At 43.7% G+C, this 15,254-nt stretch overlaps 1 protein-coding gene across 7 annotated transcripts in view; it reads left to right on the top strand.

The window, feature by feature from the left end:
* The window catches only part of celf4 (CUGBP, Elav-like family member 4), a 1,183,497-nt gene that overhangs the window by 1,085,791 nt on the left and 82,452 nt on the right, over positions 1–15,254 (top strand). For 2 of the 7 annotated variants that reach the window (XM_080215109.1, XM_080214940.1), the window contains exons 9-10: positions 2,029–2,196; positions 14,985–15,050. In XM_080215109.1, coding sequence (XP_080071235.1) covers positions 2,029–2,196; positions 14,985–15,050 — 234 coding nt within the window. The remainder of the gene's footprint in view (positions 1–2,028; positions 2,197–14,984; positions 15,051–15,254) is intronic. The other 5 variants (XM_080215459.1, XM_080215279.1, XM_080215370.1 and 2 more) reach the window with 3 other exon arrangements.

Here is a 15,254-nt window from a genome sequence, read left to right as displayed (position 1 = left end):
TACCTTTCATGATATTGCTGCCACTCTGATTGCCAAGCTTCACATTTTAGAGATCACACCATGTGTGACAATTAAAAAAAAGCTTTGAAAGATAAAAGGAGATGTTTCATTGTGTGATTCTAATTGGTAGCAAATATCTGTAGTGTGCATGCACCAATCCCCCATCCCCATCTCTGTATGCAGCTGCAAAGGGGCATATGATGCCAACGCTATATATCTTACCCTCTGTGGAAAATAGCGCTGCTTCCAACTCTGCCTCTTAATTCCCTTTGTGCCCCAGTTGAAGTTGAAGAGAAGTGACTTTGAGGAGAATACAAGGCAGGGGGACGGGTGGGAGTTTGGGGGACAGAGATGTGAGCTTGCCTGTTCCCTCTGCACAGATGAGGCACAGTGGTAGACCAATTTGTTTTAAAGCCCCTCCCTCATGATGGGATGACCTGCCCCTGATTTCAATTAATGTGATTGAGCACACGATCCACTTTCTGCCTCAACATCACTCATAGAAGGCGCAGGCCACTTGTTCCCAGAACGTGTTGATAATAGGTTAATTGTGAACACAGAGCTAGTGAGAACACCAGTGGAGAACTGCACAGCAACAGCAGTCACTGAGGGTGTTCTTTGCAGGTGTTGCTGCTAGAATTCTATTAAGAAACAAAGGTAAGTGAAAGCGATATAAATATTTGAGGACAAAGGGGGAAGGAAAGCTTTCTGGTAACTCCCAAAGGCTTCAGGCTTTTGAAGGAAATGATACCCATCTGTATGCTCAGCAGGATTTGACTCAAAATATTGCTTACACATCTATAAATCAAAAGTATTATGTATACACAGAAGTGTTTCAACTCATAAAGAATTTGGTAATTATTCTGTGTACAAATTAGCATAATGACTTAGTTTTAAAAAAGAAAAATGCTAAGCAGGAGAATTTTTTTTAACAGTTGCCCGTACGATGAACATTGTGGAAATATGTTGCATATTACTTTATAATTTAAATCCTTTGTTCCAAACATTTGTAATAGGACTTTAATTACATTATGTTATAATTTTTGAATTAGCAAACATTGTGCCATGTGGATTTCCCATTTTGTTTCGCTTCCGTCATGTAAGGTGCTTTGTGTCTTAAGTTTTCTTTTATTTCTTTATAGATAGAACTAATGAGCAGAGGGAATGTTTTCCGTTTTTAAATTCAAAGTTGTGAATAATGTCCAAGTTAAGTATAGTGTACTCCAGTTATGTGTAGAAGGGATTTTCCAGTGTTTTACAGACATAAATAGTATCAGGATCAATGTGGGCATAAAGTTGCTGCATCTCAGTAATATTTGGGAAGTAGCACATTCCCAATCAGTAACTGCAGTTATAACATGCGAGTTGGTGTAGTTTTTGCTGTTGCTGCTTTAGAACCATTCTAAGAACTTCTGCAGTACAGACTGATGTGCTGCAGGCCTGTAACTCTTCACAAAATTAGCTCCTCATTTCGATTGTGCCACTGTGGGCAGCTGCCAAGTGTAGACCAGGCGCTCCCCCACCGTGAGAGAAAGGCTATATTAAATGGCAGGACCAAACTAGTTCAATTTTAGTCCACTTAATGAAAGCGGGGAAGGATCTGTACTTCCTAAAAGCATCCTCTCACCTTCTTTTCCTGGAAAGCAAAAAAAGGAGAGGGGATGGCATTTCCTGCTGGCACATAAGCGTTTCATTGCTGAACAGAAAATACATGGAGCCCTACAGAGACACCTGGAACTGCCGTCTGCCATGGGATCCGGGCAATGGGGAGATGGGCTGCAAATGTCTCCTAGGTCATAATATGAGTAGCACTGATATGCTGTAGTGCTGTATGTTGGAAATGTGCTTATTTGTGTATTTGCAATAATAATAGGACGATTCATGGACTCCATGAAGAGCTTAGAGTAATGTGTTTGCACCATCTAGAATCTAGCACAGTGTTGCACAACATAAATTAACCCACAGGCTGGAATTGGCCTGTTGGATGATTACATTCGGCCCTCAATGCACTTTTTAATTATTCCGAAGGGTCAGCCCATGAGTGGTCTCCAGAGGCCAGGCAGGACGTTTCATCCGGCCCGCGATGCGCTCTTTTGTTATTCACTAGAGCCGGCTCACCAGTCCTCCCAATCGGTCAGGCGGGAGATGAAAACTCCAACCAGATGTGGCACACAGTAAGCTCCGTCTGCACGCACGGTGAGTGTCCACTATAAGAATACTCTTCAAAGTGCGGTTGAGTCCTGGGCCATTTTAGACTGTTACTGCCACTGAACGCATCTTATGTCCAGCCCTCAGTGGACTGGACAAGGGTAAATTACAATCCCTAGAATCAAGGAGGTTTGGTACTACTGCACACAATAATTAACAGTCACCATTAGAGTGTGAAGAATAAAGGCAAATTGACTCTTAGTCTATACAATTAATCTAAAGTATCACACATTTAGAAGGAGCTACATAATTAAATTGACCGTGACTTTTCTGATTTAATGCCCAGCACTTGGATGAATGGTCAGTTTCAAAAGTATTTCAAATTGAAGTTCTTTATAAGAAGCAAATGCAAATGTTATTGACCTAATAATCTCAGAGCAGCCATTTTGGAATCAGGACTCCAAGCGGCTAAGCAATTCTATGATGCATTTGTCACGCTATTACAATAACATATACCATTTTTAATTTCAAAAATAATGATTGATAAAGTTGTTGCTGAAAAATGACAAAGTGTTCCAGTAATTCCTTCACATTCAAAGATCTTAGAGTGCATTTGCTTGTACGTAACCCTGCAGCAACTGTTAGAAGCCCCCTTCCCTACCAACTTATACACTATAATGTGTGAAGAATATACCTGAAAAGATGTACACACAGAAGTTAGTTGTACAACTGTGCTATTTTGTGTTATTCTTCCATGTTTCACATCAAAATCTCTAGGTTTGTCTAACCTGAGACTCTTTATTTAATTCAGTTATGAGGTAAGAAAAGACATCTCTTTATGAGAGTCATCTCTTTTTCTAGCCTTTCCCTTTTTCTCACACACACACACACACACACACACACACACACACACACACACACACACACACACCCATTTATTGAATTGCTCCCATTAAGCGAATATAATTGAAATCAAACTTCCTGTGAATGAACTGTACTTTGTTTTCTGATAAAACGCACTAATGAAGTCTCTGTCCTTGTATCAGATCATGACAATCATCACACTTCCAGGACAAAGAAAGTAGACAGTCAGTGTCCACACTGCCAGATGTAGCCAGAACCACAGACCGAATGAAATTATCACAACACATTTAGATCTTATATATTACCATAATGGTTATATATGGTGGCACGGTGGTTAGCACTGCTGCCTCACAGCTCTGGGGATCTGGGTTTGATTCCTGGCTTGGTTCACAGTCTGTGCAGAGTTTGCACATTCTCCCCGTGCCTGTGTGGGTTTCCTCCGGGTGCTTCGGTTTCCTCCCACAGTCCAAAAGACGTGCTGGTTAGGTGCATTGGCCATGCTAAATTCTCCCTCACTGTACCTGAACAGGTGTTAGAGTGTAGTGACTAGGGGATTTTCACAGTACCTTCATTGTAGTATTAATGTAAGCCTACTGTGATGCTAATAAATGAACTGTAGATAGCAGACAATGATGTTAATAGTGTTGCCAAATCTTATTATTTGAGGAGAATGAGAAACAGGAGATGGGGGAACTGACTTTGTGGGATCTAAACATCTCATTTCATTCCACAATTTATCCGTTCACCAGGATTTACTGCTCAGTTCACACAGATGATAATGATGTAGAAACCAGTACCTAATCAAGCGATAGGCTAATGCAGTGGGAGGCCACCTTCAAAGCACCCAAGTCATGTTCAACATTTTCTGCTTTTTATTTCAAGCTTCCCACGTCCCTTTAGTTTGAAATCAAAGCAGAAAATTCAGGTGATGTCATGAGCTCCAAGTGCAAATTCTGAGTGGCTTTTACGAGTGATCTCAACTCCCAGATTAGATTACCATTTTGTAACATCACGTAGCTTTCCATTATTCTCTATATGAGCCATCTGAGCCCCTACCCTACATTACTGCTTTGGAATCACTCCCAGGAATCCATTATTTTGTGTTTACTGATCCCAATTGCCCTGTAATGTAGCCTGTAAGTGCTGATGCACTGAAGTCATTATTCCATTTGGAAGCTCTCTTCAGTGGTAGATTTTCATTGGATGGAAAGGGGATATAAAATTGTACCATTGAGCTCTTTAACATGAAGTCTGTTAACAAGCAATACCAGGGGCTTTTGCAAAGTCTACTCAAACAGCCACATTAGCTATACTTTATGTATATGAGAACCCTAATTACATCACGGCTAAATAGTTTACTCGCAGATTAAACTTAGGATATAGTTTTTTGTTCAAAGACCTTCCAGCTGCTTTTCCAGTCATGGGTCAGTTATAGCACGGTTGATGATAATAGCAATAAAGTTGTTTACAACATTCCTGAACGCGTGAAACATTTTCATTAGGGTGCATTGGAGAAAAATCTTATGCATCATAATGGAATGCCCAATTCATACCCCAAACATGTTTCCTCATGGTTGATGGAACAGTTAACTCCTGCTGAATGTATAATTGCAGTTTCTGTAACTAGAACATAGAAAAACTACAGCGCAAACAGGCCCTTCGGCCCATAAGTTGCGCCGAACATATCTCTACCTACCAGGCTTAACTATAACTCTCAGTCCTACTAAGTCCCATGTACTCATTCAGAAGTCTCTGAAAAGACCCTAGTGGGACCCTTCACTTGTTGGGAGTTTATTTATAATGAAATGGAATAAAATTCTCTTTACCGAGTTACGGCTACAGATTTTAAAGCAAACCCCAGAGTTTATGAAGAGCTATGTTTTCCATTGTGCACAGGTTGGAAAATAAATGTCTCAGATTGTTAAAATAATGTCCATCTTCCCAGTTCTTCACTGTGAAGCGCCCCGTCTTTTCATAGTTGAGGTCACCATGAAGATAACTGCTTTGTATGTACCCTACTGAACTGTGCCCCTTGTGAGGTTTCGGCTTTCGAGGCATAAAACCCTTCTATTTGAAAGAAAACTTTCAAGGTTGGAATTTTTAATTTCTGACACTAGGGTCCTCAGTTGGGCCAGGCCTACAAGGCATGAATAACTAGTATTTATTCATCAAGTAGAGTTTATTAAGCAAGATTTTACATATATGTAACAAGAAGCAGTGAAGACAACATAGATGGTTCTCACCTCTGAAGATTCCAGGAACTCTTGTTTTTGCCAGCAAAGGTGATGTCTCTCTATTCATTATCATTGAAGTGTCCAGAAGAGTCATACCCCAGAAACCATGGTATCACTATGCCAAGAAAGATTGCAACATCTCAACTTTTATCTTTCGGTCTCTCGTTCCTCTTTTGAAGATGGCCCAAGTTCACCCTCCTATTGGTTACAGGATGCAAATCATCTTGTGTCAGCCCACCTCAGTAACTAGAGCTATCTAGACTAAAGAAGAGTGTTCATTTGTTCCCCAGGGCCCCCCGGAGTTTATATTACATTACAAACAAATGTAATTTCTTTCAGATGCAAAGAAGCCATCGATAAAGTCACATTCTCTTGTCAACATACTTTAACCCCAGCCCCACAGATATCAGAAAATAAAGATTCCCTTTTGGTACAGATCAATTCAGGCAATGCATGGCTTGTTTAAAGGAAGGGGCATAACTTCCTTACGGTGGCAATCAACAGCGGGTGAATTGCCACTCTGTACCGACTTCATTTAAATTCTAAAACGCCTGTCTCACCTAACCTTCCTGTCTCAAGAAGTGAAATGCATCCCCAGCTCCAGCAGCAAAATACAAAAGAGGACAATCCCCCCCTTTTTATGACTGTAGCTGCCGTACAGCAGGTAAGTTTAAAGGGAGAAGGTAAGTTTCTAAGTGAAGTGGATGGAAGATGGGGTGGGGGTTCGGACATCAAGAGATTAGAGAGATCTGGACAATATGGGAGGGGAATCAGGCATGGAAGATCGGGTTGGACATCAAGGGTACGGTGTTCAGGCATTGGAATGTTGGGGGGAGGGGTTGAACATCGGCGGCTGGGTGTAAGGACAGCAAGGGGTGGAGGTTTTGGACATCGGAGGTGTGGTCATGAGTGGATGCGGGCTTTAGACATCAGAAGGTTGGGGAAGGTTGAGGGTGTGAGATAAAGATATCAGGGGTTTAGGGTGTTTGGAGATTGGGATAGTTGGATATTATGGGAATGGGTTTCAGATATTGGTGGGGTGGGGGTTTCACACATGGGGAGAATCGGACTTCATGGGGTCTGGGGTTTGGACCAAGGAACTGGGGGTTCGGGCATTAGGAGGAAGTTGGACGTGGGAGTTTGGACATGGATATAGGGAGATGGGGGTGGACATGGGGAGGTTGGAGTTGGACATGGAAGGTTGGACGTGGGAGTTTGGACATGGATATAGGGAGATGGGGGTGGACATGGGGAGGTTGGAGTTGGACATGGAAGGTTGGACGTGGGGGGTTTGAAGTTGCACATGGGGGTCTTGGAGTTGGACAATGGGGGGGGTTGGAGTTGGACATGGAGTTGGGCATGGGGTGAGTTGGAGTTGGGCATGGGGTGTTGGCATTGGACATGAGGAGTTGGAATTGGACATGAGGAGTTGGAATTGGACATGAGGAGTTGGAATTGGATATGGGGGATTGGGCATGGAGGGGGGTTGGAGTTGGACATGGGAGGGTTGGAGTTGGACATTATGGACAGTGGGTGATTCAGATATCAGGGGGAGCCAGTCGTTTGGTGGGTGGGAGGATTGGATATTATGGGGAGTGGAGGTTCAGACATGCGGGGGGGCATTCATTAGGTGAAGGAAGGTAGGCATGGCGGGTTGTCAGATATCAGGCAAGATTTGGGTTGGGTGCATGGTGCAGGGTCAGGTCGGAGAGGGGGAGTCGGTTGTGGGGGCATGGGGTCATGTAGGCCAGTAAGGTGGTCAGTACAGTGTGTGGTTGGGTCGGGGACATCAGAAGAGGGGGATGGGGTCGGGTGGGAATCCTGTGCTAGGTGGGGAATATCATTGGGGGAGTGTGGGGAGTATTCCACGTGGGTTCCATCTAAGTCTTTACACTGAAATTGGAAGCGCTTAGTTCCTGCTAGTTCTTTCAGAGTGACAACTGATTTAAAACAAACGATCCAAAGTTAGCAAGTTAAATGGCTTTGTCGGATGGTTCCCAGCCTGGTGTGATTATCCAGGTGGGGTTAGCCATATAAATCCTTAATTTTCAAGAGGGGTACCTTTCAAATTTGACACTGGGGAGCCAGGAAATTATGCATCATAGTGTCATCTTAAGTTCAACCTCCTGAACTCATTGCTGTTAACTATTCCTCCAAAACAGAAAACCCCTCGACTTCAGACTTCACAGCACCGTGACAGTCATAAATAAATCAAGTTCCTCACAAGCATCTCCTTCCTGTTTCCCAATTACCTCGACTATTAATTGTCCAACAGAAATTCAATTTGACCCTCTTGAAAGTGGTTCAGGAATAAATTCCAAATATGCCACTGATTCTGAAAATTAATAGGATTGTCAAAATCTTGCACCTTACATTGTCCTCATTGCAACAAGCCAAAATTCAGAGTAAAAATGGAGGTTTCAGTGTGCAAAGTGAATCTTTCTGAAATCTATTGTGGGAATGGATGGACATTTTGGCCAGCATGGACCAGTTTGGGCTGAAGGGCCTGCCTCCATGTTGTAGGACTGCATGAATTTCATGGGGAAGGGGTTCCAGGGCTCCTACCTTGTGGCTTTGGGGAAAATGAATCACTGATAATTGAGGGAGAGAGGATTCTTCTGAAACCTGAAGCAGGAAATGCATAGGATTTGGGAGGGCTTGTGTGTGAAAGTTTTGCTCTGTTGTTGACTAATACTCAATACAAATCTTAACAACTAGACCACGTCAGAATGAGAAGAAAGGGGCTTATGTTTCCACAATGTTTTGTGGTGTCCAGTTTTCGGGGTCGATTATAATCCAGGCGGCCAGCACAGGTGGAATGGCAATGGCCCAAACTGGCTTACTGTCCTGTTTATGTGGACATTCTGGTTGGCGACATTGTGAAAGGAGCTGATCCCTGGGCAGGCAGAGCAGCTGAGTGCAAGAAAGCCTTCTTAATAAGTAACTTTGGGAGGTAATGAGAGCATGTACCTTGAAAATCCTCAACCTGAAAGCATTTCTTCTTTTCAAAGTTGCATAGGCTTGCAGAGGTGCAGTCTTAAGGGGGTTACACAGCAGCACATTCATGATTAAACAGCTCAATTTAATGCATAAAAGTGCAAAGAAGGTTAGAGCACCCTTGGAGCTCATTCACCTTTTGCTGCCTGCGCTGATTCTTTGCTGGAGCGGGTGGTATGTATGCGGAAATCTTTCAAAAATTGCCCTTAGCCTTCTGCAGCTTTTCAGGACATAATACTACTATGAATATTCATGGAAGATGCTTGAATTTATTTGTTTATTGGGCCAAGTCTGATGCCAGAACTATGCTGCAGGCTTACTTGAGTTTCTTTTAACTCCCATCAGATTGAGTCTCCCTCAAACTGAAACCAAATTTCGACTTCTGGGGCTAACAGTGAATTGTGTGAACACGCTGTGCCATTCCTTTCATACAAGTTTGAATTATACTATGAAATCAATACAAAAACATCACTCTCGGTTAAATGTTCCAGAGAGTGTAGCGCAGTTATGGTTTTTATTAGGAAAGGTGACCGTACTGATTTGACATGAAACCTCTGCAGGCCGAAAAGTTAAAGCAGTCACGTCTGAAAAAGTCAATGCTGGGTCACGTTTGGTTTACCTTTTTTTTTGCGCACTTCATTAACTTTATTTGTTCTCCCCTCACTCCCTGGTCCCTTTATGTCTTTTTCCTGGTCTACATGACAGGCACCTGCCAGTGCAAGTCTGCAAAATGGCCCTCAGGAAGTACACCAGTGTGGCCCAGGTTAATTTGTCTGTGTAAGACACTTACTTTTCCTGTCTGACTCCTCCTCACTACAGCAGAGAATGGGATTAATATTTTTAATCCAATGGGTTTAAAATGGGGCAGAAAGGTAGCACAGTGGTTAGCGCTGCTGCCTCACAGTGCCAGAGGATCCTGGTTCGATTCCCAGCTTGGGTCACCATCTGTGTGGAGCTTGCACATTCTCCCCGTGTCTGCGTGGATTTCCTCCAGGTGCTCCGGTTTCCTCCCACAATCCAGAAAACATGCTGGTTAAGTGCACTGACCGTGCTAAATTCTCCCTCAGTGTACCTGAACAGGCGCCAGAGTGTGGCGATTGTGTGGGATTTTCACAGTAACTTCATTGCAGTGTTAATGTAAGCCTACTTGTGACACTAATAACTAAATTTAAAACTTTTAAGAGTGCAGCGTCCTGCAAGGTGCTGAAAGTAATTCAGAGATCAGTTGTTAAGCGTACTCACTCAATATGATTTTGAGTCACGCAAGTTAGAAAGCCTCTTGATTAACTGGCAGCCTGTGCTAAATTTGCTTGTTCAGTTACGTAGCAGCAGAGCTCTGCAACTGGCCTGGGCTATGGAGTGGGAAGAGGGAATAACGGGGGGTTTCTGCTCCTGGTTGCCATCTGGTGGCCCTAGATGGAAAGTACAGATGTGAGCCAACTTGGTACTGATACTTACGCCGGAATTCTACCGTCTCGCCCACCATGGATTCGGAACAGGCGAGGGATGTACAGCAGAAGTGTCCATTGACCTCACCGAAAATTTCCAGCCTCGCTTGAGTGAGGCTGAATTGGCTCAGTAGCATGATAATCCAGCCTCACGAAGGAGAGCCACCCGAGTGAGATGCCAGAAGATGATCAGCCTCTCATGGATAAGAAAAGAAATGAGGGGGAAGCAAGAAAGGCATTGAAATTTTAATTATTTAATACAGACGGAAGAAATAGCTAAGAACAAATGTGCTGCATTCATCATCCATGCAGTGTTCAAATTTGCCAATATATTCACTGACCTGCAGTACTCGAAGGGTTAAATAAGTAACTTTGGTTAATGAAGTTCTGGGCAATTGCCTATATTCTGCAATAGTTTTACTCAAACTGGATTCACGCTGTTTAATTAACATATCAAGCTGTATTGTCTTTAATTATAGATGTGGTTCTCAACTAATCCATCTTCATATGCAAGAGTGATATTAGTGAGAAGAATGTTTTCTTCTGTGTATTTTTTTCTGTCTTTCTCATTAATTACTTTAATTTGCTATTACTTTGGTAAAGAATGCAGATTAGCAGTGTGTTCTTGATGCAGACAATGCAACTGAGAACAGGTAAAGTATGTTTGGGAAGGTGCTATAATTTTCGAAGAAGTTGATGTTAAATATTGGAGTTCTCAAAAGATAGGAGGGGGTAATTTTTATTTCTCTACCTAGCCACTTTTCCATGTGACTTGCTAAATAAGGAGTTGCTTTTGGAAATTTGGAAGCTCTCTTTTCTGTAAAGCCATTGAGACTAAGGCCAGGACTTTTCCAGTCCCACAAGCAACAGGAATTGTGGCAGGCAGGAACAGAACGTTTACAGGACCAGCCAGTGATCCGTGGGGCGGCACAGTGGCTCAGTGGTTAGCACTGCTGCCTCACAGTGCCAGGGATTTGATTCCCAGCTAGTGTCAAGGGAATTAGCAGGGTAAATGAGCGGGGTTGCAGATAAGAACATAAGAACATAAGAAATAGGAGCAGGAGTAGGCCATCTAGCCCTTCGAGCCTGCCCCGCCATTCAATAAGATCATGGCTGATCTGTCGTGGCTCAGTTCCACTTTCCCGCCCTCTCCCCATAACCCTTAATCCCCTCTCTTATCAAAAACCCATCAACCCGCGTCTTAAAAATATTTAGCGAGGTAGCCTCCACCACTTCAACGGGCAGAGAATTCCAGCGATTCACCACCCTTTGAGTGAAGAAGTTCCTCCTCAACTCCATTCTAAACCGCCCCCCTTTTATCTTGAGGCTGTGCCCCCTAGTCCTACTGTCTTTTTTGAGCGGGAAGAGTCTTTCCACCTCTATCCTATCCATCCCATTCATCATCTTATATGTCTCAATGAGATCTCCCCTCATTCTTCTAAACTCTAACGAATACAAGCCCAGTTTATTCAGCCTCTCCTCATAGCTCAACCCCCTCAACTCCGGTATCAGCCTAGTAAACCTCCTCTGCACTCCCTCCAAGGCCAAAATATCTTTGCGCAGGTGCGGCGCCCAAAACTGCACACAGTACTCCAGCTGCGGCCTCACCAATGCCCTATACAGCTGCAGCAAGACCTCCCTACTTTTATATTCAATCCCCCTCGCTATGAAGGCCAGCATCCCATTCGCCTTCCTGACCACCTGCAAGCTGGGTTTTTGCGACTCATGCACAAGGACCCCGAGGTCCCTCTGCACCATCGCCTGCTGCAGTTTTTCGCCACGTAAGTAATAGTCCTTCCTACCATTCTTCCTACCAAAGTGGACCACCTCACACTTGCCAACATTAAATTCCATTTGCCGTTTCCTGGCCCATTCGCCCAGCCTATCTAGATCCTTCTGTAGACTCTCCACACCCTCCGCACAATTTGCCGTTCCCCCAATCTTGGTGTCATCAGCAAATTTCGACACCCTACACTCGGTTCCCTCCTCCAGATCATCTATATAAATGGTAAAAAGCTGAGGCCCCAGCACCGACCCCTGGGGCACTCCACTAGTCACCATCCGCCAATCCGAATAGCACCCGTTGACCCCCCACTCTCTGCCTCTTATTTGACAACCAATCCTCTATCCACGCTAACACCCTACCTCCAACTCCATGTCCCTCGACCTTCTGCAATAACCTCTTGTGAGGTACTTTGTCAAACGCCTTCTGAAAATCTAGAAAGACCACATCCACCGGCTCTCCTCTATCCACCACCCTAGACACATCCTCATAGAACTCCAGTAAATTTGTCAGACACGACTTCCCTTTAATGAAACCGTGCTGCGTCTGCTCTATCAAGCAATTCCCTTCAAGATGCCTCGCAATTTCCTCCTTAATGACAGATTCTAACATTTTACCTACCACAGACGTTAAACTAACCGGCCTATAATTCCCCGCCTTTTGCCTGGCACCCTTCTTAAACAACGGCGTAACATTAGCCGTTTTCCAATCATCCGGCACTTCCCCGGAATCCAGTGACGTCTGGAAAATAACCACCAAGACATCCACTATCACCTCCGCCATTTCTTTCAGAACCCTCGGATGCATTCCATCCGGTCCTGGGGACTTGTCCACAATCAGCCCCTCCAGTCTGTCGAGCACCGCCTCTCTAGTAACAGTAATGTCATTAAGACCCTCCAGTCCTACCACCTTTCCATCACTAACACCCGGCAAATTAGTCACGTCCTTCTCTGTGAAGACAGAAACAAAAAAGTTATTCAATACCTTAGCCATATCCCCATCCCCTACCACTAGGTCCCCTTTCTCATCCTCTAAAGGACCAACATTCATTATGGTCAGTACAGACTCGATGGGTCAAATGGCGTCCATCTGTACCGTAGGGATTCTGTAATTCTATAATAAAAAGATGCTCCTCCAAACCCTACCTCTGTCGCCGTGCTTTTAGGCATGTGTTCTAATGTCACTTGTGTGATTCAGGCATGGAATTTCATCATGATAGAGAAGCTCTTCATTCTGGTGAAGATCCCAGAAATTGCCAAAAATCCTAAGTCCCACCCTGAAACACTGCAGTTTCCGTTATCATGGAGGCAGGACAAAGTTTGAGCCAGGATTCATATATTCGCAATTCGCTGTGGCAGTTGACCATTTAAATAATCAGCTACTTCCAGTAAAGTGGGATTTTGGAAGAACAGGACTGTGGAATCCAGAGTGTGCAGATTAGAATAGATAAGAGGATTTCAGAACTCGATGGATTCTCATGGGAAGTCAGGCAAGCTATCCAGGAAGTGTTAAAACTGTCAAGGAACTGTCCAGGGCTACTGGTTAAGTTGGCTTGGTAAGGGCAAATGGTGGTGGGGACATGAGTAGACAGAGGTTGGCATGGATTGGGCATAGAGAGCATGTGGTGGGATGAGGAGTGGTGCAGGGTTAGAGCTGAGAGAAGATTTCTTTTTATTATTATCTTTTATATTTTTAAACACAGTTCCAGAGCACAGAGACAGGACTTGTGCCCAGCCTGCCTCCACTCTTGGCAGACTGCACATTGTTTCTGGGGTCACCCGCCCCTGTTTCAGTCACAACCCCCGCAGTCGGAGAATATCACACGCAGACAGACGTTTGTAAAGGTTGGTTTGACAGAGATGAGAAATCTCCCAACTCAGCCCATGGATGAAAATCTGGCCCTCAGTGTCAGTTTGTTTAATAATGTCACGAAAGTGCCTTGGGAATTGTTTTTATACTGCAGTTAAGGTTCTATATAAATGCAAGTTGTTGTTATTGATATGCATTAATGACTGGAGAAAGACTTTTTTCTCCAAAAGTATCCCTAGGATATCTGCTCCCCCTCCAGCTCTGCTGCTTTACCAACAGGTTAATAGTGACTAACTGTTTTTGAAAGCCAAGGAGATGGAAAATATACCAAACACCAGAAAGATCTGGGATGTTTGTGGCTGGATTTTTGTTTCATATATGAATTTGTGTTTTACTGGTCCCACTATATGATCTGAATGTGCCTTTGGAAGGTAAGGCCATCAGTTCTGTGTGGGTTTTCTGCTACAAGCACATTAACCAAGACCCAGAGCCACACAAAACATGGATCTCATGACAGAGAGAACAGGGACTCTAGGTTGGATGTACCCTTGGTTTTGGGTAACCCACTTTTCATGTGGTGGCCAGTAACTCCAGCAAGATGGATAACAGCTGCTCACCAGTGGAAAGTGGGCTCATCTCGGGGGTCCAGGGCAGGGAAGCATCCTGCATCCTTCGTGATCTGGAACTCCGTTTTGGTTTATACTTCAGTGCAGCCCTCTTACGAGTAGGGCCACATATAGGTGAACAAGAGGACAAGGAATCAGACATTCACCTCTTCCCTTTGACTAAACTTCCCGACCGCTTTGGGTGGGGTAACATCTGAGATGCTCTGCACCAACCAGGCCAGTGCAAATTAGTTACTGTCTCCAACCATGCAACTGGAGCACCACCAGTCTGTTATGGACACACTTGCCAGGATTGCTGATCCTAATGATTTTAGGGCCACTATAAGCTTACTTTTGGTCAACTAGACATTGGATACTCACGAAGCTCAACATTGTTTCAGGTTTTGTTAACTCTTCCATTTCCACAAAGCAGCTTCTGTGTTAATGTGGAGCTGGGGGTATCTGACCTGACTTGTAGTGTGAAGTAGAGTGAAAATACTTCCGAGCCTGAAGCCTCACACCTCTTCAATTTTACACTGAATGAAATGTAAAATGAAATCTTACATCAGAGGTAGTAGTAGAGGCGGGTACAATTTTATCTTTTAAAAAGCATTCAGATCGTTACATGGGTACGATGAGTATAGAGGGATATGGGCCAAATGCAAGCAATTGGGATTAGCTTAGGGGTTTAAAAAAAAGCGGCATGGACAAGTTGGGCCGAAGGGCCTGTTTCCATGCTGTAAACCTCTATGACTTCATGACTCTAAATATTAAATGCTTGTGTTGTCTTTTGGCATCACCTGTGCACTCTATAAACATAAACTGCTTAAAGAGCAGCGATTCTCTCCATCTGTCAGAGAAAGTTAACTGTGGATGTAAATGCTTACAAAGAGACTCCAAACCAAGTAAGTGAATGGGAAAAGCATAGACAGAGGTTTTGTTATGAGCTGCACTCTCGCCGTATTGGGACACAGCCCAATGTCCTAACACAGACAACTTTTACATTTTGTAATGATAACTACACTGCATTCATCAGCTATGTGAAACTTAACAATGCAATGGATTATTAATCTTTTTTCTCTTTGTGTCTTGACAGCACAAAGCCCAACTGCAGCTGACCCCTTGCAGCAAGCATACGCTGGAGTGCAGCAATATGCAGGTCGTTAGTATTAACACTTTGTCTAGTTCTACTTTTAAGTTTTTTTTCAATCCTTTAGTCTTTTCAAAATCTTGCAAAAATGTTATGTATAAGTGAAGTATATTTCTTTCCCTGTCAGTTTATTTTGTCATTCAGCCCTGTAAATGCTTTTTCAGGTTGACATATTGCATTGAATGCAGTTGTCTATCTGCTCAAGAAGGACTTTTT

The sequence above is a fragment of the Carcharhinus amblyrhynchos genome, chromosome 1 (assembly GCF_965287045.1).
Source record: "Carcharhinus amblyrhynchos chromosome 1, sCarAmb.v2.hapA, whole genome shotgun sequence".
Classification (NCBI taxonomy): Eukaryota; Metazoa; Chordata; class Chondrichthyes; order Carcharhiniformes; family Carcharhinidae; genus Carcharhinus; species Carcharhinus amblyrhynchos.
The sequence above is the reverse complement of the archived record's forward strand: the minus strand, read 5'-3'. Positions and strand labels throughout refer to the sequence as shown.